Source organism: Lepisma saccharinum, chromosome 5 (genome assembly GCF_977018435.1).
Source record: "Lepisma saccharinum chromosome 5, izLepSacc3.1, whole genome shotgun sequence".
NCBI lineage: Eukaryota > Metazoa > Arthropoda > Insecta > Zygentoma > Lepismatidae > Lepisma > Lepisma saccharinum.
In genome coordinates, this window is record NC_139233.1 from 36855550 (window position 1) to 36882811 (window position 27262).

The 27262-nt window shown below is 37.7% G+C and overlaps 1 protein-coding gene across 1 annotated transcript in view; it reads left to right on the top strand.

Annotated features, from left to right (window-relative positions):
* The first annotated feature begins 406 nt into the window (after nt 1–406).
* LOC145987760 (acetylcholine receptor subunit alpha-type acr-16-like) overlaps nt 407–27262 on the top strand; it is a 29705-nt gene continuing 2849 nt past the window's right edge. Inside the window, exons 1-8 of the mRNA XM_083122434.1 lie at nt 407–642; nt 9403–9527; nt 14443–14487; nt 15206–15315; nt 16900–17116; nt 20449–20620; nt 22243–22395; nt 25831–26000. Coding sequence (XP_082978560.1) covers nt 588–642; nt 9403–9527; nt 14443–14487; nt 15206–15315; nt 16900–17116; nt 20449–20620; nt 22243–22395; nt 25831–26000 — 1047 coding nt within the window. The 5' untranslated portion in view covers nt 407–587. The remainder of the gene's footprint in view (nt 643–9402; nt 9528–14442; nt 14488–15205; nt 15316–16899; nt 17117–20448; nt 20621–22242; nt 22396–25830; nt 26001–27262) is intronic.

The following is a 27262-nucleotide window of genomic DNA, read 5'->3' on the forward strand; positions in this document are numbered from 1 at the left end:
GATAACCTTTACGGAGAATAAACTGGCACCTTTCCCAAAATCAATGCGAGCAGCATCGTTTATCTATGGTTACATATACATGTAATTTGTTCATGAGGAACTTGGTTAGTTGACTCAATATCGAATAATGTAATTCACCAAATTACAAATTATATAGAAATGTCAGAGTGGAAAACATGATGGGTGCGTTCGCAACGATCTCAAGGTCAAATCTTATCAATGTCTCCTTCGTAATATATGGCACAAACTGAATACACGACCACCCGATTGACATTTTGAGAATTTTGAGGACGACGTCATTCAATTTCTTCCACAATATGATAATGTTCATGGTACTCGCTGATTGCCGGTCAACTTTTTTACGGTCCACACACCGTAAACTATGAAGGCCCACAGAGAGCAAGGAAGATGAGGGAAAAAGAACGCTGAACTTGAAAGATGATCACATAACGTATGCAGCTTCCTCTCTGGCATGATTTTATCCCGGAGTATAGAACACCACGTGACCTCCGTATCTCGAAGTGCTTCTAACATTCGGAGCCAGCCTCTGCTATCACTCGACGGGAGGCGTTGAAACGCGTGTCACCATGGCATCCACCTTCCTCCCCCTGCTGCTCTTCTCTGTGCTGGCAGCTGCAGCAAGTAAGTTTTCCTTGTGTATATATTATATATGTGTGATTTGATTTAGTTTATTTAACTTCGCTTGTCTGCCACTTTTGGCTATGAGGATGAGTGATGATATGAAATTGATGAAGGGACAATCACAGAACACCCGTGCCCAGGCCGGGATTCAAACCCGGAACCCCTGGTGTCGTATAACCCTGTGCTAACCAGTCTGTTATGGAGGTCGGTTGATTTCTGATACTTAGCGTTGCTTTTCTGCTAGTTTTTGCTAATCAAGAATGAGTTGAGTTGTTGCTTTAAGTCCACTTGATGCACAGGAAGGCTAACCGGGATTACAAGGCGACAACGGGCTAATATCGAAGATGAGGATGAGTGATGATATGCTGACATTGATGAACGGACACTCACAAAGAACACCCATGCACAGGCTGCTGGGATTCGAACCCGGGACCCCTGGCTTGGTACTCATGTCCGTTCATCAATTTTATCTAACTCCCTTTCATTACCAAAAGTAACAGATGAGTGACGCGAAAATAAGAAGAAAAAAACACATTAGAATATAAACATTTCAAGTCAATACGTCTGCATCTAAGAAAATTAATAACAAGTTCATGCCAATGCCTACTCTTGTGCCTTCGTGGTTATAAAACCGCTCCCTACATCTTATGTAGCCTATTTTGGTTAGTTTTGGCATTTCACTTCTACCTCTGAAACTTAATATTACTATATACGTATTACATACAGTTTACCAAAGTATCGAACGAGGCAATGTTCTTGGACATTAAGCCCACTCTTGCTTGCGTTTTGTAGAGGTCCTTGTAGGAACTCGAATCCAGAATCTCCGACCGTGAGTCGCTCTACAACTCACTCACCATAGCCCACCGTCAAATCATGGGCGTACCCAGATTTTTTCCAAAGTGGACAAACAACACTTTCCCATGGAGGGTGTTGATTCATTTTGATTTGTTTGAAAAGGAAATACTAACTGATTTTATTTTCCACGTTAAAAAGCACAATGAACAGAATGACATTTTCACCACTCGTTTTCCTTGGGGGTGGAAAGTACTCACCCTTCCTCAGCTGCATAAGCTCACACCTCCAGAAAACCTGCATGGGATATTTTCCAAACCTCTTGTAGCAGAGGTACAATCACGCGCAGGGCGATAAAGAAAGAGAGAGAAGAAAGGAGACAGAATGAGAAAGAGATGCAGAGTAAGAAAGTGAGAAATAGAAAGAAAAAGAGAGGAGAGGTGAAAGAAAGTAAGAGATGGAGGCAAAACAGAGGAGGAAAGTAATGTGGCCATGTAGAAGAAAGAGGAAGACAAACATAGTAAGGCATGAAGGGAGAAACGGAGTAGGAGAGAATGAGATAGGTAGAGAGAACAAGAAAGAAAGAGATGATGAAATAAGCAAAGGAAAATATATAGAAACAAGGGTACGAAGAAAGAAAGGGAAAGAACAGCAACCTTGACCACTGAAGCAGATAATATTTCGTCCATCTTGAGACGAATCCACAGTGTTGCGAAACAAAATGTAGCAATCCAAATAAAGACAATGAAGATTCAATGTGGTCGTTTTCCATAATGGTCATACCGTTTGAAGTGTTCCAATACTAGCTGCTGTATATTTTTGTGCGCTACAATGTCGGTGCGGCATTTCGCCACGTATACGTAAGTGATTGATGTGTTTGAAAACCTACAGTAGATAAGTTTATTAAGTTTACGTCGCTCCTTTCTGCCTTTAGGTTAATCACGACGACGAGAAGATACATTTACGGATGTGTCCCGTTCCCAAGCCGGGACTCGAACTTGGAACCTGGAACTTGGAACTTGGAACGTCACTAGTTGCTTGTACTCAAGGGAACCTCTGTTCGATTCCCTGCGGAGACACACTGCAAAGTGTTTCGGATCTTACTTCTACCTCATGGTCCAGTTTCGATTAGGCTATGTGAGTGGACTTGAACTTTGCCAAACACTGGATATTGTAGTTTCAATACGACTCCTTTTATTTATGATATTTTCTGATAGAATTTTTAAAACCATTTTTAAATTGGCACCGAAAAGGAAAAAAAAATGGAATCAATTCTCAATTCCCACCTCCTTTACTTATGTTCAAGATTTGTGTTTTAATGTATAAGAACGAAAATGTCTAATTGTATAGCTGCGTGTGCTTGAACGTGTCCTATAGTTGAACGATTTGCACAATAGATGGCAGAAATCTCATACTTTTTTATAATATATATTTAATTTCAAGTCTTCGTACTATTATTTTCATGTTTTCTGTATCAATATAGGGAATTAATTTTAAGTTCTAATGATGGTAGAATATTATATTTACATTGTGGGTATGAATAATGATTGATTTTAAAATAATATTCAATTTGTTAACAACAGTTTTAAAAAAAATATACTACTAATGTATCACGCTTTTTCTATACAATATTTATATAGCAAAAACCTCTTGCCCCAATGAAACCGAAGATCTTGAACGTACAGAACAAATTATTTAGCAGTGATCTTGTCTCTTCTAGAGCCACAGAGTTATTTCAAAGTACATTATGGCAGATTACAATATGTTTCATCGAAACTAATATTTCTAACCTACTAACAGAACCTGATATAATCAACACAGTTCCGAAATAGCGGGAAAATTGGCGAAGAAACAAACATGGCCACACACAAATAATAAAAAAAAAGGATCATTTTTTTCAACTACCAACAAACATAGCAGGATAACATCACACATAAAAACTAGAATGTTCAAAATCAATCGAGTTTCATACAGTGCCGTGGGGGAGAGGGAGTAAAGATTTATGAATACGTACATAACATAACGCAGCATGGAGGAAAATAGTTGACCTGGTTTCTCAGACCTTAGAAACTTCCCTCCTCATATCCTAAACAAAAAAGGAAAGATGGAAAATGGGTTTGACTGCAGAGAAATATAAACAAGTGCATTATGACTAAACGTCATGTTTACGTAAGAGATCAAGATAAACTATCGTTATATAAGTATTTAAAGGTCATGTCTTGGTCGATGACATCATGGCTATTTTTATGATATGTGTTCATTGGGCATCAGGCAATGCGCATCTCAAGGAGGGTCGACGGGTTTGTTCTTCCTTAGAAATTGAAAAATATAATTATGATAGTATAGAGCATAGATGATTAAAGCATAATAACTGAAGAACAAACAAATTAGTTAATGAAGCAAAGTGTAAAGTCCAGAAATCAAGTCAGAACTTTACGGTGTTTTCTTAAACATACCGGGGAATATTTATTTGATTATTTACACATAAATCGCATAATAACTTTATAAAACAAAATAAGACTCATGACGCAACAAGCTGCTTTCTCATTGGGTGACACGTGGTGAGCAAATCTGGTTGGGATCCCCTTCAAACTGTAGATTCAATCCCGATTAGCCTACCTGTGCATAAAGTGGACTTCAAACAAATACTCAAACAAACCGACTTCATCTTTTCAAATACCTCCCTAATTGTCCTCACGGTGCTGGGCCAATAGATAAATTCTAGGGGCTCCCACCGGGAATCGAACCAGAGGACGCTTACACCAAAGGTAGGAGCGCTAACAATTTTCCTACGAGAGAGACCCATATATTCTTTATAGTTATAAAATCAATTCATTAGTGGTAATTGTGAGCCTGTGCCGCAAGGTGGCATACATTCAGGATAAATTTCCGTTGTCTCGGTGGTTTGTAGCGTCGGAACAGAAAAAAATGTTATCAGGAAATTGTGGTTACTTTATGACCTCTAAACGTTGTAAACGTTTGTGGACTGATACGCTGTGTATGTTGTTTAAACTGCGTATTTCGAGAGGAGACCGAGACAGTACCAAGTCTGGTCTCTGTCATATTCTAAACTCTTCCAGAGACTCTAGCCCCATCCCTGTACTTTTGAAAGAAAGAGATTCGATGGTGAAAAACTACACAAGTCTCTCCCTACATTCCACTGACGACCATCAGGAAAGTCCTACGCTGGACGGTCTGAATTTTTTTTTTCTTCTACATTTGGCTAATCGCGACGATAAAGATAACATAAGACGCCAATATTTAGGAGGGTGAACAGCACCCCCAAAATCCTTCGATCGAAATGTACCCCTTGTACTGTTCCTGAAACAGTTTGATACGCAAGTTGCTGTCGTTCAAAGAATCTCGTTTTTAATTGCTAAACGCAAAATAGTTTCTTTGTCCACGGAATCTCCCCATCCAATAGAATTCAAATCACCAGGGTGTACGGAGGAAACCCTTTCTGAAGACACGCAAATGTCAACCTCTCGTCCACGTAGAACATCCTGCAGATTAACGAGGCTCTGGCGTCTGACTGTGTGCCAGTATAATCTTCTGTGGGATTTTTGTGTGCTGTCAATATTATCACCATTCATCCTCATCTTCGCGATTAGCCTAAAGTGACAGAAAAGCGAGGTAAAATAAATCATGCCAATCAATCGAACCACCGTGAACCTATTATACTACAGGGTGGCTCAAAAAGTCACTTAACACCCTCGGTACAAGGCCACTGCAGCGCGCAACATGGCCTGGCAACGATTGGTCATCACCATTTCCATGTTGCGCGCTGCAGTGGCCTTGTACCGAGGGTGTTAAGTGACTTTTTGAGCCACCCTGTAGTACATTGTGGTAATAGATACTTCACTTGATCTCTAGGGCCTCCCGGATAGCGCAGTGGTAGCGTCGTTGCCTTGTAATCAAGGAGTCCCGGGTTCGATACCAGGTGGAGGCACATAGTGGTTCGGATTCCACTTTAAAACTGTAGGTCCATTCCCGATTAACCTTACTGTGCATAAAGTTAACTTAAAATAGCAAATCAATCAATCATTCACTTGATCTCTCATCTCGGGAAACTTTATTGGGAAGACAACAACTGTTAAAATTGAGTGGAAGACGATGAAATGAGGCTTAGAACTTTAACTATTCCGTAATCGTACATTTCTAAAAACGTGTTACAAGCTATCTTGAAAATAGCCATAAAATTTTAAAATATATAAAATAATTCAAAATTGTTTTGTGAAAATTACTCTATTATTGACAGTTACATTTATATAGAGGTTGAACTTTGTACCCCCAAGTCAAAAACTTTCTTACGACACTGATGGGCGACACTACATGACAGAGCCTCGTTAGCCTGCAAGAGTGTGGGGAGAGGTTGGCATTTCGCTGCCTTACCAGAAGGTCACCTATTACGATAGAACAATGACAATTGAATAGTTAAAGTTACACAAAATGTCGCCTCTTTCACAAACGCACTCTAGCATCAATAACCCAACCTATTACAACACTAACACATAAGCTAATAGCTTTCCTAGAAAACAACCAACGAGCATTATATTTTGTGCATACGGCTGCGTGAGAATCCAATCCGTCGAGCCAATCTTCTCCCCCATTATTCTATCGCGGCTCTAACAAGTGCCTGAAAGGGTTGGGTTGTTTGATGTCCCATCATGCCCCATTATGAACCATAAGGCTGTTTCGCTAAGATCATGTGAAAGGGCGGCAGATGGCAGTGAGAAAGAACGCATTGCGGACGGTACGTGGTCGGAATGTCGACCGGGAAGGGATTGACCGATTGTTCAATAATAAAGTGTAGTCGTTCCCTTGTCGAGATTGCACGATTGCACACACTGGCGAATGTCGAGTAGTTTTCACTTGGTACTCAGGAAGTTTGTATCTCAATACAGTATTTGCACAACTCCACCTACATGATTGCATTTCGTTATGCGGTGCATGCTGCGCATGCGTCAATTGTGAGAAAAAGAACAGCTTGCTCTGCGACGATATTCATGAGCGTTTCTACATTCTAATTTCTTCATATATGAGAAGTATTTATTTTACACGAGAGCGTTGAACTAAGCTTATATTAAATTTCTTGGATCTGAAGTGACGCATGCATCAATTGTGGGGAAATAATTATTACTTTCTTTCACTTCAGATCCAAGAAATGTAATATAAGCTTAGTTCAGTGCTCTCATGTAAAATAAATACTTCTCCTATATGAAGAAATTAGAATGTAGAAATGCTCATGAATGTCGTCGCAGAGCAAGCTGTCCTTTTCCCCACAATTGATGCATGGGCAGCATGCACCGCATGCCTTCACGAGACGCCTCTGCGTTAAAGACATGACTTAAGTACGATACATACTGTATTTTCATTCTTGTTAATGATGATAAAAAAAAACGTGTGTCCAGGGGTACCAGGTTCGAATACAGGCCTGGTGCCTCTTCATCAACTTCATCATATCACCACTCATCCTTGGAGATTAGCCAAAAGCGCCAGAAATGCGATGTAAGATAAACCTAATCCATCAATCAATTCTAACCGAGTGTACAAAATATGTGTATCTAATCTATACATTCCTGTATAAATCACATGGCGTTACTAAATTGATTGACCATGTATAGTCAATGAATTTATATATTAGAACTGTGTATTTAATTTAACGCAATTGTAATGCACTGATTTTAATGTTTTGTAAAATGAAATAGAAAAGCACCGACCTTCCTGTTAGCACAGCGCGTTACGACGCCAGGGGCAGGGGGTTTAATCCAAACCTGTTCTGGAAGAGAAGCGAAGTAAAATAAACCAATCAATCAAGAAAATTCTTTCGATATTTCTGCAAAACATCACCATTCATCGAACACGTTGATATCAATTTAGAGCACATGGATTTCCATAGAAATGCAACCAAGATTCGAGCCCGGCCCTCTGGCATAACGTGCCATTTCTGTACCAACTGATCTACCATGTCAGCTGATTTCGCCTGATTTTTCGCTTTTGCTGTTTTACCCACGTGGGATTGGCTCTGTCAATATTACTGCGACGGAATCTGTTGCCTTTGAACATTAATGATTTTTCCATTTTTTAAAAATGTTATTTAGTCTGCCACTTTTGGCCAATCGTGAAGATGAGGATGAATGATGATATGATGAAATTGATGAATGGACACTCACAAAGAATATCCATGTTCAGGCCGGGATTCGAACCCTGGACCCCTGGTGTCGTAGCACGCTGTGATAACCACTCCCCCAAGGAGATCGGTGAAACACTAATGACGTCGACAATGCCTAGAATCCCCTAGCATAGAGTTGTACGTACAGTGGGATCCATAACTATTGCTCAGCAAATTGTCCATGACTATTTATGTTGGTTTTTATGTTCATCCTACGTAATTGTAAGGTCTGTATTTTTACGTCTACTGGTTCAGAGGTTGTAAGCAGATTGTTTGGTGTTTTGTGTCAGTTCTTGAAGCTCTCATTGCGTAAAACAAAGGGAGTAAACGTGGTGATGGACAATTTGCTTGGTAATACTTATGGATTCCACTGAAGTGTGTGTCAAATTGCAAGGTAAAGCTGAATTTTCATAAATGAAAAATAATAATAGTAATAAAGAAAGGATTTCATCCAGAAAAGATTGCTAACTCTCGCCCCAAATGCATCTACAACTCGCTTCTATTTTTGAACACGGATCTCAATTTATTGTTAGTTGGAAGAGGCGCTGGGCTTTCACCAGCGATAAGCTTATCTTGCAGTTCTTCCTGGTACTCTTGCGATTACAGCGTCAGTTGGGGAAGGGGGGGGGGGTGCTCGGTATTACCATTTCATCATGCCTCGCATTACTTTTAACAGAGAATAGTATATGTTGTTGGGGAAATGCCAGAAAATTGCAACTTTATTTTCTCAGAAAAATACATGTACGTATTTGTTGTGCTGTTACTGATCAAATGTTACTGCAAGAAAAACTACACAAATTACAGCATGCAGCAGTAGGAAGAACGATATTGTCAGCATTGTCAAATTTTATTAATAGAAACTATTATAATAATATTTTATTTTTTAAAATATACTTAACCATGATTACCAAATGCAAAGTTCTTAGAAAAGCGGGCATTAAAACTTACAGGAAGGGAGGGAGAAGCATCTTAAGAATAGCGAAGAATGCTAACAAGAAAAAGGAAAACAGAGAAGAGAAAGAGGAAGGGATTATCTACGAAGTGAAATGTAAAGAATGTCAGAGTGTGTACATAGGAGAAACGAAAAAGAGGCTGAAACACAGGTTGAAAGAACATAGGGATGATGTACGACTTAAGAAAGAGAGAAATGCGATATTTAAACACACGAGAGAAACAGGACATGACATAGAATGGGATGAGGCTAAGCAGATAGGATTGGAGAAGAGAATGCTAGTGAGAAAATGGAAAGAGGCCAAGGAAATAGAGAAGAAAGGTGAAGAAGATACAATGAACTGGAATGGGGGACTGATGTTAAACAAAGATTGGAAGAAGGTGTTAGAAAGAGTGGAAAGGACAAGAGAGAAAGAGAAGAGAAGAAGGAAGAAAAATGAAGGAAATAGAGCGTGAGATAAAGAGTCCAACCACATTCACTTTCAGGTGAAAGTAATTGACAAGGGAAAGCCACCTGCTAGAATGTTCCAGAAAAACTTTCTAATAGTCTGGATGGAAGTATTTTTGTGTATATATATCGTCCTATTCTTGTACCTTGTTACATTTGTTCTTGGTACATAGTCTGAAGAAGACCTTGCTAGAAGGTTGAAAGGTTACGTTTAGTTTATGTTTTATAATAAAATAAATTTCTGCCTTGGTCAGCATATTGAGTTTTTCATAACTAACAGTCATTTCGGAATCAGAAAAGATACATTTTTGAAATCCCTACTTTTTTATGAGTTTATAACACCGACCATTACCAAAATACACGTTCTAAGCTCTGATTTATTTGAGTTCATTTTCAGGTGACAAGTTTTACGACAACCTGAGGAAGGATCTGTTCCGCACTTACGACAAACTAGCGAGACCGGCGCAGCCCACGAATACCACAACAGTGAGCATTGGCATTAGTGTCAAACATATTGACGTTGTAAGTATCAGGATCAAACAAGATATTTAATTCTGGAGCCGTGAGGTTGTTGAAAATTATGTGGTTCAATAGAAGATATGTCTAACGTTTAAAATGTCGGGAAGAAACGTATACTTCCGGACAAACTTGAAGAAACTCGTACTTCACCTTCCTTACAATGTTCACGAGACGTGAAGAAGGGGCGTGGCCACACGCTTCTTCACGTCTCGTCAAGATTGTGAGGAAGATAAGGTTCGAGTTTTTATAAGTTTGTCCTGAAATACAAGCAAGCACGTATCTAAAACTGGAAGGGGGCTCCACGTTGTTTCACTTATACTACTACTGCTGCTGCTGCTACTACTACTACTACTACTACTACTATTACCACTACTACTACTACTACTAATAATAATAATAAATTATGGTGATAATGATGATATATAATTATAACATTAAATGTTACATTGAAGGTTATTTGATAATAATTGCACCGGCACTTACATATCATATAACGCATACTTATCACCCCCCATAATGTACTACTAATGACTTTTACTTATCTTTACTCCACAGTATACTAACTAATCAATTCAATGTATTATTACTTTATCATTGTATAATATTTATATTATCTTTATTGTATTATCATGATAATTATGTTTTTTCTTTCTTTGTTTTTTAATAATTCATTCTATCTCTGACAAGGATTGGTTGTGAGAACGGCCCATGAGACCGAAACAGGCCTGATTAAATAAAGACCATTCTATTCCATTCTATTCTAATAACAGATTTTAATTGTAAGGATAGATAGTAATAATACTGGTAACGACAATAACAATTATTATTGTTATTATATGGGCAGGTAAACAGACAGCGTGAGAATAAAGATTTGATTGGTTAATTGATTGATTGATGTTATTTATTTCACTTCGCTTTTCTGCCTCTTTCGGCTAATCGCGAGAGTGATGATATGACGAAATTGATGAAGGGACACTCACAAAGAACACCCAGGCTGGAATTCGAACGAGGGACCTCTGAATGAAGATTTGAAAATATAATTTCATTATCTGGCTCATGTGTAGTTAAGACCACTAAAATTAATATTAAATCAGGGTAGATATGTGTATGTATGTATGTATTATTAGAAGTAAGCAACAGTAGTAATAAGTACAAAAAACATTAAACTTGATCCTTTGAGCAGGACTCATTCTCCGGTAAGCCCTGGAAACCAGTTGGGTCAGAATGAGAAAGGGAGATAACTTAATACTTTCCTGCCCTCCACCTTTCTAGCCTGGATAGTTTCTTAAACTACCCGCTTCTGGTTTCAAATAGAAAACTTTAAAATTAGAACTCGCAGTTAATCACCTCTCACGGACTTCCTTCCCGAGTGTTCACAATCTATAGGCGTGTTTCAGCTACGTCACAAACATTGTGGCTTTGAGCAGTCTTGATTGAGGCCAGTTCTTGTAAGCATACGGAATTCAAGCGAGCGGGCGGGAATTATTAACACAGACATTCGTGATTTGAAACAAACCTGTAGCTAGAGCAGACGTAACGAACGCTACTTGGTGGATATATCCTTGCAAACGACAAATAAAATTGGCCGAAAACATGGCGGCTGTGCGCATCCTGACGTCACATGAAACCTACCTATTCTGATATTTTCATGAATTGTTATTTATTGTATTTCTTTTCTCTAGAAAAATTTTAATTTATTTTTTACGATCTCATATAAAAGCGATTATTGTTGTGAATTTGTACTTGAATTACCAGGAACAGATCACTAGCTCAATCTTGTACAGGAATTGAATGTGGCAAGAACGAACTAAGAGGATTTGAAATAGAGTAGATTTTCGCGTCTCGTAAAAGTCTTGAATTAACTTTATCAATAGTATTTTACCAACAATAACAGATACTTAAAATACTGTTGAGTATTTGTTAATAATAATCTGGGTACATACTGTGAGTTTCGTAATAATGGGTTGTGGTTTAGGCAACTCGTATTATTGACGTTTGAAACAATAAAGCAATACCCACATCATGAAGAAGCTAAAGTTATCATTCCTGCGAAGGAAGATAAATTATCTCTCTTGCCACCAATTCTTCCGCCTATTGAAGGGTAGAGGGGGGGGGGGAGAGGCGAGTCTTTGGCACTCCTCTTAATTTTTAATTCGTACCCTACAATTATCCCATGATTGCATTCCATGGGGAATTTGAAATATCGTATTTTCTTGGCTGAAGTGTCGACTGGAAGTAGTTTCAAGAGCTTTCGTGAGAGAACGCCACCAGGTACGAGCTAATAGAGTTTTCTACGGTCAAATTTCGAACTACGTAAGGTTGACGTGAATTTAATACGAAAACAGAAACGAAAGATCAAAGAAAGATTTAAGGATTCTTGAAAGAATAAAATGCTATTATTATTATTATTATTATTATTATTATTATTATTATATTATTATTATTATTATTATTATTAATTCAATTCATTTTATTTTTTGAAAAATTTAGGGAAATATTCCAATTATATAAAAGAAGTTGAATCTATGGAAATATGCATTTGAATTTTCCATAATTCTTTTATTTGATAAAATATATTTATCTGTGTTGTTTAACCTTAAAAAATATTTGCGTTTTTTACACCGTATTGGCTAATCCTTCAAGAAACATGATGTTATTGGATGTACGATTTTCATAGCTTCAAAATTGGTTCACATAGTAAATAGAGTAGTCAGTACCACAGCATCTCCCAGTGGCGTTCGGTGACATCGTACCTTTGGCAAGCAGTCCGAGAAAAATGAAGGAACTCAAGAATATTTAAGGTCTTTAACAAGTGGCTATTTGAAGGTGATTGATTGATTTGCTTTATTTTACTTCGACTTTTGTGCCAGTTTTGGCTAATTTGCGAATTGATGAATGGACACTCACAACCATCCATGCCCAGGCCGGGATTCGAGCCGGGGACCCCTGGCGTCGTAGCGCCACTGCACCACTCCACCAAAGGGGCCAGCCATTTGAAGGTGAAAAGTAGTTTTCTCTGTCTTGCAGACTCGTGTCATTTCTTGATTTCTTCTCCTATGCTTTCATTGTTAACAAAAGATTTTTTAAAAAAATCACGCTCATGCATAATATGTTACTCTTCTGTCAAAAATCACAGTTTCTCTACTGTGCTCCAAAGGTATTAGGCCTAATTATAATTTTAAAAAAAATGCTTCGGTGATCTGCCTCAATGCTGGCAATGGCATTGGTAGAAAAATCCCTGTACATAGATATTCAACCGTTCAGTTTACAACACTACGGTGGCTACAGCAGCAAGTACGCCCGCAGGTAGGGACCAGGAGGGCAAGTGCTCCCCTGAGATTTCTAGAAAGTGTTTAAGTAATTCGAATGGTGAAATTGTAGCGATATTTTACAAAAAATAAGTTTTTTGTGACTTACAGGCGAACGTTACAGCAACAATTATTATTATTATTATTGAAGTAGGGTTACATTTAAGCTTTCAGTCTAATATCTAACTATAAAAAACATCTTTTGTCCTTCATGAATTTGTATGTTAAGTAGGCTGTGCAGTTATGCAAATATGTATAGATATACAGAATATGAAAATTATAAATACATTTTTTAAAATAAATATTCAGTAAGTAGTAGTAGTAGTAGTAGTAGCAGCAGCAGCAGCAGCAGCAGCAGCAGTAATGATAGTAATAATAAAAGTTTCTATGACTCTGCCCCACCCCCGATAAAAATCCTGCGGTCACGGACACTTCTGGGTTATAACAATTCCATTAACTTTCAATGGAATCGTTACAATCCAGAAATGTCCATGACTGTACAGCCGTACACCTTACTGATGGCACTGCGATTGCATTTTAGCTCCTGCTGATTGGGGCTAAATGCATCTTGCATAGAAGCTGCCCTGTTATTGGATGGTTCGTCACAGTGTCCAATTTTAATTTCTTGCTTCTCCTGGGTCCGGAGTGTTGGGCGAAATACACAGATATTTGTTTTGTAAAATCGCCACAAGATGGTGCCTAGGTTGAAGTTCATTCCTTTCAGGTGGTGGAAATTAATTACAGAAACAAATTTAAGTAAAAATTGAGTATTTTGCAACTGAAATACTGTATGCCAGCACTGCTGGTCTTGCTGTACTACAATGCACGCACATGCTCATTTGCGCCATATCACTTACAGTTCTCTGATTAGAGCGACAGCCTGTGCAAGGGTCTTCATGCAAAATTCTTCTCTCCTTTACATGTGTAACACGAACTGGCAAAAGTGCAGAGGCGCGACGCTAAATAACAAAAATAATAATAAAAAAATCCATGCAAAAATCACTGAAGTCATACTTTCTAGGTTTTAATCCATGGTGGGCATGACACGAATATTTCTACGTATTGTTGTTTTTTGTGTCTGGTGTGGAAGGCACTGACAACCAACCACCGTTCACCAGTCGCTGTCTTCATACAACGCTGCTGAACTGCACCAATTTCAGCTAAAACCTAATAGTCTGTGTGTGATTCAGAAAATGTTGAAAGGTGCACATAATTATTCATACATTGATATTCGAACGTAGGAAGTCAGGAATCTTGCGTTTGAAACCCAAGTAAAGCATGGATATTTGTTCAAGACCCTTGAAAATTTATTTAATCGAACACTCATTTCATCGTCGCGATTAACCCACAAGTAGAAAAACAACGTTAGGTATCCAAAAATCAAGTAATTTCTGAGGGAAGATATGTATGGGAAGAGTAGATTGTTCATTGTTTGTTCTTGAAATCTTTTCTGAAGTCACTTGGATCGATAGCCCTAGATAACCTATTCTTCATAGATTGTTTATTATTTATTATATTCTCAAGGTGTGATAGCAGTAGTTCTGATAGAGTATATTTTTGCAATTGATCTTGAATGCTTGACTAATATTCTTTTTTTCCTTTATTCGCAGGACGAAATGAATTCTCTAGTAGCAATGGACTCTTGGATTATTTTGGTAAGTCTTGGCATTTCTGTATTAAATAAAGCTCACCAAATTTAACTCGAATATCAGATTAATTTACACCAATGCTAATAATATTTAAATATCCAATAATAGCACCTTTAATTTGGTCCTAATAAAATGAGAACCGAAAGAATACAAACGTTATCAGACAATCCTAGAAGGCTCTCGTACGTTGCATTGTGCCATGAAGGGACGCTGAGAATGTGAAAAAGGTCTCCTGCGTGACAGATGAGTTGTAGTCTTTTTACAAAATAATACTGAACTTTTCTTGATGATACTTCATAGTTATTTTCAGTCATTTTAATATCTTGCAAACACAAACTCAAAAGGTCTTACTCGGGATTCCAATCCCGGACTCTTAACTACACTACCCACTTCGTCACTTACCTTAATTTTAGCAATAAAACTCGTGTTTAAAGAAATGAATGTAAAAACTCGATCACTAAGTCATTATTTCATTATATTATATTTCTCCCACATTTTCTAATAGCTCATTTTTACCATTTATGGAGCTTTTCAAAGCAAATTTTTCCCTTAGAGGGAAGTGGGTCTGGGACTATAGCCCCCCAATAAATCTCGATCTGAATCTCGATTCATATGAACAAACAGAACTACCAGTTCAGTTAGGAGCAAATTGGTGCCTGTCTCTACAAGTTTCTTCATTGGATACGCTGATATCACTGAATCCAGGTGCTTCTCTTCTTTTCAGCGGTGGAATGACGACCATCTCAAGTGGAATTCGTCGCAGTACGGCAACATATCGAAGCTTCACGTCAGCGAGTCGGAAATCTGGAAACCGGACCTGGTTCCTTACAACAGGTAGGGCCAAATCACTAGCTACACTAGGCAAAGTACAACTTGTGAGATTACTAATGTTCACTGGGCACAGTTCACAACCCACCTTACAACTTTCCCTTGATACTTTGACTCCAAACGGGCTACAATGATTTCCCTCCGGTAGGAGTGGTGCCGAGAAAACTCTTGAACCTATGCTTGTCGAAACGAGATAGAGCTTCATAAAACAAAGCAGTGCCCGAAATTCTCGGTATAGATCGAGACATCGGAAAACTGTTATACAGGGTGCGGCAAAAATACTGAGACGATTTAAAATCCGCGTCACCAGAATCTTCCGACAGATGGCGCGCGAATTCGTGTGTAATTGTGTGCAACAGTGCACAGCCTTCAGTAGCCATGGAGCGTTGGTCGAATGAACATAGTGCATTCGAAGTGGAATATTACTTAAAGAATAACGATTCTGCCACTATAACGCAACGTACATTCAGGCGTCAGTTCAACAATGGCAGAAATGTGACACGACAGACAATTCTGAATTGGTTAAGAAACTTCAGAACGACTGTATCAGCAAAGGTCTACATGACCCGACCTGAAACGTTACGTGACTTAAAGAAGAGTATTCGCGCTGCAATACAGCAAATTCCTCTGGAGTTGCTGCACAAGGATATAACTGCTGTGCGTCGACGTGCAGAGGTTTGTTTGAGGGAGAATGGTGCCCACCTGAGTGACATTATTTTCAAGACAGGCATCACCACATTAAAAGCTTTTGCATGTACTTTTCAATTATTTAAGTGTTTTCATTGTTATTCTGAAGTGTAATATAGATTTTGCAAAATTAAATCGTCTCAATATTTCTGCCGCACCCTGTATTTGATATTTGAAAACCAATATTATTTTAATACGCGACTACTTTAGACATAGCAAACGGATTTGAGGCAATTGTGAACCTGTGTAGTTGGGGTTGTCTACATCCAGGATGAAAGTAAAGCTTTATGAGGACTCGTAGCGTCGAAAAGAGGTACTAATATAAGTTATACTCTGTATTTGGAGACTCGTAACGACACCATAACTTGCCCTTCGGGTCCTACACAAAAACGTGGCCTCATTTCTTACTCAAGACTGTCAAATCTCATCTAGTGTCGACATCATTCCGGTTTCCAGGCGCTGTTATCCAGAAAGGAAACTAATTGCATTCACTATTTAGTACATTACTTTGTACACCAAATGAACGAGTTATTTGTTCCAAGAAGCTGAGTTAGTTGCAACGTTTTGTCCTGATAACGTAATTGTGGTGTAAATTGAATTTATTCATGTAACCTGATAAGGAAATGAGTGCGAAAGATTAGACCTTTTAGCCGAAGGGTACTATATTTCATAGCATTAACATTAATATGTACACACACACACACACACACACACACACACACACACACACACACACACACACACACACACATATATATATATATATATATATATATATATATATATATATAATATCCATACAACCCATGAAATGCCGTTTTTGACTAATGTATCTATTTATACTTACAGAAATTCTGAATGTGTTGTATAGCAGTTGTAATGAAAATCATTTATGTTTTCCAGTGCCGATGGCTCCAACATAGATCCCTACGGCAACACCCACGCCCTGGTCTTCCCCAATGGGCTGCTCCTCTGGGTCCCTCCGGCCAGGATAAGGTTCTTCTGCGACCTGGACCTGAGACTGTGGCCCTTCGACGAGCAGAGCTGCACCATGATGATTGGTTCTTGGACGCACGACGGCAACGAGGTCGCGCTCACGTTGGCGGAGAACAATTCTGACGTACGTGACCTCTTGTCATTGTACTGAATAGAAAGTTAAGACTTATGCACCAGAAGGTTTATCCTGTTGTTTGCGGGTCTTTGTTGCTAAACTCAGTGGCCGCATTGGAAATAAATTACTATCGGTATGCTCGTATGCACAGCCCTGTCTTTAGATACAATCAATTCTTCTTGTGATTTCTTAAATACATCGATTCTCACACTCTCTCTTTTATCACCACACATTACGCTCGTTTTTTATTTGTGCCACGTATGAATTGTAATAAACCAATAATGTATTAGATCTTAAACCACTCACTACTGCAGAAGTTCCTTAGATTACAAAAATCACCCACAAAATTAACATGCATGATCACTGTGATTTATCCTTGAAACCTATACATTGTTTAAATCTGTAAAAAACCGTCCTTTCTTACCAATATTATGTACAATTCTTAACGCGTTACAGGTTGATTCTGTGTCTCTATTCATTAAGTATAATAAGTTATTCCTATATTTGGTTCGATTTAGAACTTTTAAGCACATTCCAGGCGTTATTGTTGCGTTTCTCATGACGTAAGGTTTGGTTTGGTTTGATTTGGTGTTTTAAGTCCACTTTGTGCACAGTAAGGCTAATCGGGACTGGACCTACAGTTTATAGTGGGATCCGAACCTCCACCGGGTATCGAACCCGGGACCCCTTGATTACAAGGCAACGACGCTATCATGACGGAAGGGAAAGGACCCGAATATCGTTCCTTTTTTAAAAACACAAAAATTTCAGTTGAAAAAGCTAAGTGAAAAAATGGAAAACAACACGGTTCAGTAGAATATTATATATATTTCTTACATATGTGGGCTGTATATAAATAATATACAAAATACCTGCGAAAAAAAAGTTTCTTAAAAGTGCTCAAATGCACGAAAGCAAGGAATCGGTTGCCTAATATTGTCCCCTGCAACCATAATGAGAAAAACTTAAGCTGATGGACATTGGACTGAAAAAAAATGCAAACGTTTATCTAGGCACTTAAGCAAACTGAACAGGTGAAGTGAATAGGTGGCTTCTGTCCTCCAGCACAGTTCTCGTGGCACCACTTTTTACAAGTTGAACATTGCACCCATTTTTCACCATTCCTGTCGGCAGAAAATAAACCATCGCAATACAAGCATACGGCATCTTCTTCACTGTCTTCACAATCCTCGTCTCCGTCTGGATAATCGTCATCGCTGTCGTCATCATCTGTGCTTACAAGTTCAGGTTCTTCCTCATTTTCCGATGACGAACTTGGATATTTGATGTTCTTCTTTCTGTTATTTCTTCAGGCCCATTTCTTTCTTGCGAACTGCTTCCACGGCTCGAACCATAGCTTCTTTATTCCACTGTTTTCTTCGTTTTGTTGGACCAGGAGGCATCTGAAACGATGAAAGCGCAATGTAAATGGGAGCCTAATATCGTCCCGGGGACGTTATTTAGCATACATAGGGGGACGATATTCGGATCTATCCTATAAGCACTATGGCGTCGTGATTCAGCATGACATGGTACGAGAAACGACCAATCAAATACATTCAACTATACTTCACAACCTCTATTTTGATGTACTAGATTAAGGTAAAGTGAAACACCTACCTTTCTGTGGTGCGGTGGTAATGAATACAGCACTCCTAAACTTTTGGAAACAGCAAACACTTATTTTCCACAACACAATTGCTAGCGTGCAAACAGCAACTTTTGTTCTCTCACTGCATACTAAACAGGCCACGTTTAAATAGTTATGCCTGTTTTCCGTAGTTGGGAGCACGTTACAACGCCAATACCATGGGGAACGGTATTGGGAGAGGGGGCGATAATCAGGTCCTTTCCGTTATGAGACGGAGAGGTGAGGAAAGAGTGCAGAGTGCTGTGTGGTACAACTCAAACTGGTGCAAGAAAAAGAGAGAGAGACAGAGAGAGAGAGAGAGAGAGAGAGAGCGACTGCATTGTTGGTCATTCTGTAGATAGCTTTGTGCGATCAGCTTCAATAAATGAGTGCCAAGTGGTAACTAAGGGTTCAAATTCCCCTCGCAAAGGGAACGGTGAACTCTGGTTTGCAGGGAACATAGCATGTGCTGTCCCCAGAGCTTCTCTTATTGGGTGGAAGCACACACGTGACGGCCGCCTAGGTCTTCCAGCAGACGACAGAGCACCCAGTGGAGGGAGCGGTATCAGAGGCGCCTCAAGTATCTGACCGATGCTCGCTGAGCAAAATTTTCGCTAGTTGAGCAGACAGATTACTTGACGCTGCGTGCTCACTGATCAAAATATCAGTGCCTTTGAATAATCTGTGATCAATGTGGCTGCGTCGAGTGGACAAGATTTCAGTGTTTGAAGAGCTGTTAATTATGGAAATTGTTAATGAGGACAAAACTGTCTAAATTTTTATTTTCATAATTTCAACAACTTTCCAAAACTACGGTGTGTGTATTTGGAATAAAGAACACTTTCATTTTAATATAATTACAAAAACTGGAATATTATATTACCTTCTTTTACTTGAACTTCCTCTGTAATTACACTATATCGCAAGCCGTTCATCGTAAATATTACCTCATTGGCCGCCAGGTCATCAACCTCACAAAGTTTTCCTCTTCTTTCTCTTTTCATCACGAGATCGAAACACAAAAACGCTATATTCTGTGGCTCAAACGCGTGGCGAGCAAGGTTCAAGTTCGTTCAGCAATCAAGTGAGCAGCGCTCGCGGAGCAACGCTTATTTGGCCGTCCAGTAGCTGAGCGACCACGTTGCTCGCTGAGCGCTGATACTTGATGCGCCCCTGGATAAACTTTCTCAAGCACAGTATATTGAATATGTAAATTGCATAATACAGAAAGTGAGATCCAGTCTGCTGTGTTGGATAAGTAAATTGAAATAATGAACTCACTTGATCTGCTAATACCAGGCCTGCGGTAGTTTATATGCTACCACTTAATACAAAGAATAAATAGTTTCACAATTTTCAATTTTACAAAAGTTAGAGTTTTATTTGAGAGATCAAACAGCATATATTTTATTGCTAAAATTTCCCCATCTCTTTTAAAGCGTTTTCTTGTACGAGGTGATAGATTAGATTAGATTAGCTATGCATTTCAAGATTAGCTATGCATTTCAGTACACTAACTGCATGAAATGTGAAAAAAGAAATAATTATAACAATGAATTTGGAATACAATTGGTTTCTTTTTTTATTTTATAATAGTTGTATTTATATAATAATTGTGATAATTATCTTTATTATTTCTTCAAAAATTTCCAAGTGACAGTTTTTTTTTTGTTGCACAATGTTACCTTATTTTATGCATTTTTTTTTTTAGATTTCTGAACTCTACATATCCAATGCAGAGTGGAGTATTGTTGGTGAGCACTTGGAGCACCAGGTGAAATACTACAATTGTTGCGCGGAGCCTTATGAATCCGTGAAGCTAACGCTCAAGTTGAGACGCACTGCTCCAGTGTACAGCGCGATTGTTATAACTCCTGCCTCCGGTAAGTCCGAATCTACCAAATGTACCGATTCTGTTGGGAAAATCTCTCTCTGGATGTAAAAATATCCCAGTTTTTTTATGTTTCTTACTTTACACAAAAAAATAAATGCATCAGCTGAAACAAAAAATGCATAAACTCTGTAGCTCAGATCAAATGTTAAGTGCATCATCGAAAAATATACAGGGTCTTGCATCAAAACAATGCAATTGGCAGAGCTTGATATAGAAAGAAATACTCACTTGCGTCATATAATGCACTAAGAACCATATACAAAAATGCATTAAATTGTGAACATGATTTTTGACAAAGGCCAAAAACACACATTTGTTAATGCAATCGATGCTTTTCTGGTGCATGAAGTAGCTGCATTTATGCATTTTGTTTTCTGTGTGTAAAGTGTCTCAGAAATTACCCTGTAACTTTTAAACATTCTGTGCGTACTCAAGGGCGCCCACAGGGGGGAGCACTTGCCCCCCTGAGATTTCTGGAAGTAAATGAAATTTGAATGGTAAAATTGTAGCGACATTTTACAACAAAATATATTGTTTTCTGTGACTTACAGGCTACAAGCTACAGCAATTATAATTATTCTTGTTGTTGTTGTTATTTGAAGTAGGGTTACATTTAAGTTTACAGTTCATTTTACACTGATTTAACTATAAAAAAGCTTTTCGTCCTCCAATAATTAATGTTAAGTGTACAGATATGCAATTACATGCAGATATACAGAATATGGAAATTTCAAATGAATATAATTAAAAAACATTAGTAGTAGTAGTAGTAATAATAATAGTAATAATAACAAAACTAATAGCAGTAATAATAATAATAGCAGCAATAAATAATAATAATAATTAATAAAAGTTTCTATGACTCCGCCCCCTGAGAAAAAAATCCTGCGGGCGCCCTTGTGGGTACTAAATACTATCAATTTATATTTTTAAATATAATGGGAAAGGCCTGGTTCTCATTATACCCCCTTAAAACTGTAATTTTCGTTGACATGGTTTATTGAATTTTACCAGTTCAACTGAAGGGTCAAGGGAAGAAAGCAGGTAAGCCAACTCTCGCCAAACTCCAGAAATATGGATTTTAATATCAAGACGTTACTCGACATAAAAATGAAACGGTTCAAAAAGTACATGCTTTGATGAATCTGTGAGAGACGAAGGAAAGGATGTTGTGAAACATCAATATGGCAGGAAATGAAACCACCACCTCGCTTTGGACAGAAAATTGACTTACCAGTTTTGTTTTCCCAACTGTTTTCATATGGTTTTGATTGATTCATTTGATTTTTCAAGTCCACTTTATGCACAGTAAGGCTAATCGGGACTGGACCTACAGTTTAAATTTGGATCCGTACCCTATGTATCGAACCCGGGACCCCTTGATTACAAGACGACGACGCTACCACTGCGTCATCGGGATGTCAATCATATGGTTTTGTTGACAAGCATTGTTATCCTGTGTTTATTAATGACATTTGACTTTCATGTGCACAGCTAAAACGTTGCTAATAATAAAATATATAGAAGGCGATTTTGCTTCAGAACGCATTAAATTCGTAAAATATGCAGAAAGTTTGTTCTGATTTTCATAATCTTTGCTCTGCTTTTCAGTTGTGGTTCTTATGACGCTGATAACCTTCTGGCTGCCCCCTCAGGCGAAGGAGAAACTTCTCATCAGCAGCTGCACTTCGATCTTCATCTGCGTTTTTCTTTTGTTCTTTGGGTCCAAGCTTCCAGCTCTCTCGAGCACTGTGCCGCTAGTGGGTAAGTGTGCAGTAGAGTGGCACCTACTTCAAATACATTGGAGAAAAGGAACTTTTCATGTATCCATATCTCTCTCTCTGCTAATCTCCATCTCTCTCTCCTACCTCTCTCCTTCTCCTTCTTCTTATTATTCATTTCTCTCTCTTCCTTTCTTTTTAATTTCTTCTGTCTTTCTTATGCATGTCAGTACACTAACAAATCAGCCAAGAGGCACAAAACGCGAAGTAAAATAAAATCAATCTATCTCTGTCTCTCTCTCTCTCTCCGAGAGAAGGAAAGTGACAGATAGAGAGAGAGAGAGAGAGATGGAAAAGGAGAAGAAAGAGGGAGAGACAGAAGGACACAGAGCGACTTATTATGAAGTGAATAATAAAACTGATACAGGCTGAGCCGTTTAATTTGATATTTCGAAATATCTCAGAAACTAAGCGTTTTCGAAAGAAATGTTTCAAATAAAAGTTATCTGGCTGTAAAGGGGATAGCGAATGTCATTATGCATGTATGTTTTAATGGGAGGGGGAATTTTTAAGGCCAATTGAAGAACCCTCAATTTTTAAAAAATAACCCATTTTTTTTGTTTCATATATTTATTTCTCTTACAACTTTCCCAACAACCATTTTTCTACAAATTCCGTGTCAAATATCTGTTAAACTACGCGCTCAATAGAAAAATGTTTGTTGGAAAACTTGTTTAATATTAAACAAAAAATTTACGTTCTATTTTTAAAAAATTGAGCTTCCTTCAAATGCCTTGAAGATGTCCCCGTACTAAAGTGTGAATAATGACATTCGCTTTTCCCTTTATAGCAAAATAACTTTTAATTGAAGCATTTTTTTCGAAAAAACTTCGTTTGCGAGATATTTCGATTTATCAACTTAAATGGTCCACCTTTATATTTAAGTAACTATATCACGTAATAAATCAGTCATATTATTATTATTATTATGAAGGGCAGTTTAGCATTGTGAAATCAGCGCTAGATTAATTTAAATTATTATGGTTTGCAGATGGCAGAATTTAAACTTATATACGGTATATTTTTCGCATCCTTTATGGTGAATATATTAGCGATTTTATTTGCCGTGCATACATATAGAGAACTTAATATTAAGACTCGCGCACTTTCGACGTGGCCTGTGGCCACGTCTCGTGCGCTCGCCGACGTGGTTCGCTTATTTGGAAAGTTTTGAACGTAAATTTATGTGTGTATGCGCTGTAATATGTACAAATAATCAAAATATTATTGGTTTCTTTCTTAATAATAAGCTGGGTAAGTAATAACAGTTTCAGGATAGTTAGTTAGATGTTTTATGTAAACGAATTCAATAGCGACACTAAATTGGAAAAGTAACATTTTACTTCTGTAGTCAGTTTTACATTTTTAAACATAATTGAAATAAAGAAATGTTTTCCTTCATTCTTCGCAAATTTCTATCTCTCCTCTGCAATGAATTCTGATGCTCACATTTTAAAATTCGAAAACTCTAATACTGTGGACAAAGTGGACCTAAAACACCAAATCAATCAATCAATCAATCAATCGAAAACTCTAGCATAATTCCCTTACAGTAGCATTCGGGGTGAAAATAAACTTTCTTTAAGTTCCCTAGCAACGTCCGTTTCCATGGTGAACAACAAGCACGGCAAGCTCTAAGGAATTGCATGTCATTATACCCCCTAAACATTTAGTTGAAACAAGCACGATGCAGATATTTACGCATTGTGTATAACAATATATACGTAATTGTATCTGGGCTGAAACTCCTTATTATGTAGATTTCACCCTTGTTTCAGGCACCTTTTCAAAGCCAGGAGTTGATTCATCTGTGTGTTACTTATCTGTGAGAAATATAATGTAGCTGGACAATTAAGAATTGAAGGAAACAATGTGTGCAAAAGAAATGCCCGTGGCAACGGTTGCTAAGGACGTGAGAAATTTTTGAATTTTCTCGGCCTTTTGGGACGATTTCATGGGGGGTCGTAATCGGGCGTTTTTCGCCTCCGGGGCTTCCTTAATGGAGAACATTTATGTCAGTGAGTGAGTGAGTGGTGGGATTGGGGCTATATATATATTGGATTTATGTAACATTTTATGTACCAATATAACCAAATCACAGAAAATGACCAAGAACAGAATGTGAAACAACACATAAATATAATTTTGTATTTAAATTATATAGAAGAGGCTACATAATAGAGAAATAAATCATTTGTGACTACTTTAAAATTAATTGTTTTTGGGTCACAATTGAATAGCAGTACTTGTATAGTAGATAGTTTCGGAGTGAACTACATTTATCTGAAAAATTATTCGCTTTTGTTGACTCATTTAATTTAGTCGTCTTCTTTTGATATTTAATCAGCCTCTTATAAATTATTGAACGAAGCAGCGGGGTTGCTTCTAAGAATGGCCAATCTTATGTAGATATAATTTTAATTTTAAGTCATACATACTAACTACATGTTAACATTGTTTTATTTATGTTTGATTAATTTGGTGCTTTAAGTCCACTTTATGCACAGCAAGGCTAATCGGGACTGGACCTACAGTTTAAAGTGGGATCCGAACCACTATGTGCCTCTACCGGGTATCGAACCCGGGACCCCTTCATTACAAAGTTTACATTAATTAATTTGTGCTCCACAGAGGACTATCACATAGAATAGTCAATAAATTAACTTCAGTATTTTTTAAAAAATAAGGTGCAAATCAAATAAGTGTCATTGAAATTCATTCAAAACTGTAAAAAAAATATTCCTGGGCCATTGGAATCACCCAATTGGTATTCGTGTCATGACGATATTGTTTAACGATTTGTTCTCAGTTTTTAAAATATTAGCCTGAAACTGAAACTGCAATAAATAAATAAATAAATAAAAACTTAAAAATAAGAAAAGTAAGAAGTTGAACGCCTATTCTCTTTTCTAAAAATGGACTAAACACAAAATATTTCTTACAAAAGTCTTTTGAAATTAAGAGACCTATCAAACAAGGTCTTATTCAATCCCGACCCCTTTACCATTCAAAATTTTCTAGGAAACCTCGGGTAGCACCCTGGTGGAGCACCACATATATTCCAAATATCGCCCTACAAGAATTTTGGTGAGGAAACGTTAACAGTTCGTTTAGAAGGTATTACCGAGTTAAATTACACCAATATCGTGGTGGATTTTGAACTAGTGTTCCAACTCAGCACTTATTATGGGTGAATTTATATATTGTTACTATTGTTATCAGTAGCGGCGATTGGGTGTCAAAACTGGTGGGAGGAGCCAATTTACCCTTTACTTTCTCTTGGTAGACAAGGCTTAGCATTAAGAGGCCATAGTGCGGAGGCCAAAGTGGCAAGAAATGGGGCCACTGCCACCCCATGCCTCCCTAGTAGCCGTCACTGATTGTCATTATGGTATAGTAATCTATTATTTTCTTTCAGTTCTCTTTTATAGCAGCAGCTTGGTGATGGTGGCAGTCAGCATGGTGTTTTCAGTGGTTGTAATCAACCTGGCGACAACGAAAAGACAGACCCATGTTCCTTGGCCCATTCTCAATATTCTCCTGGGGTGTCCTGGTCGTCTGCTGGGCCTAGGCCATTTGATAACACTGGTAGGAGACCTGCACTAGTTATATATCGCTTCTGCTTATAAATCAAATTATAATTTTGTGTATCCACGTACACAGAATTCTGTGTAAACATGCCTTGTATATAACACCACTATTAGAAACAGGACTTTCACTTTTATGTCATTTCGCTCAAATTCGGCTCAAATTTCGAAAAAATATAGTACTCAAAAATTATAAATCAAATTTATGTTTCAACTAATTTTTGGATCACACAGCAAAAAAAAAAAAAAATAGACTTTAAAGCAATCCGAATCGATTAATTCACTTTTGCGTTGTGACATGCGTTGAGAATTGGAGAACTCTCTTTTTTGAAACTCTACTTTGAAACAGAGTAGCTATAAGAATGTGCAAAACCAGCATTTTCGTCATGAGTAACTTTTTAAAAGCATTATAATAATATAATATCTACAATATAATATATAATATATACAGGGTGACTGGTAATTAGATGTATTCCCTTAAAGGGGTTAAAGTAGAGACAATTTGCAATAAATTTGACCATATGATACCCCGTCCGAAAATTAGTAGTTTTCGAGATAATCGAATTTCTATTGTTATTTTAAAAAATGACAATTTTCCACATAAAAAGAAGAATTGAGAAAAAACTGCTCCTTGTATGGAACTTATTTCAGCGTTTTCTGATAGCTAACAAATAAGTGGTTCGTTGAAAAAAAAGTTTTGACCAAATAACAATCACATGTAAGTAACGGGTGGGTCTAAACTTACAAGTGATGATAAAAAATTGCACACTTAGTTTACTTGGCAACGTATTAATAACAAAAATGGTATGGCACGAAGCCTACAAATTACTTAAATTACTTCCTTGTCACATCTGCTATCCAACAAGGTACAAATGTTGCTGACATTCACATTTGTGTACAAGAAATAATACTTCATTTATCTTGATGTGAATGGAATCAATGAACAATACAATTAAAGAACATTACACGTCTTGCTCAAAGTGGGCACCTTCGTTACGAATGCGGGCACGCATGTTTTTACGGACATTTGGTAAAAAAAAAAAGGCCTTAATGTTTTTAATAAAATAAATTACTGCCTTGGTCAGCATATTTAGTTTTTCATAATCATGGAAACAAGGCTTAATGGAGTTATAATTGGACATTTGGTGTCTTAACTCGTGATGTGATGGTGTCCTTGATGTGTTGACCAGCTGATAGGATCCTCTCCCTGAGCACTTCTTGCCAGTTTACCGATGTCTTGTCATGTGGCTCCAAATGTAAAAG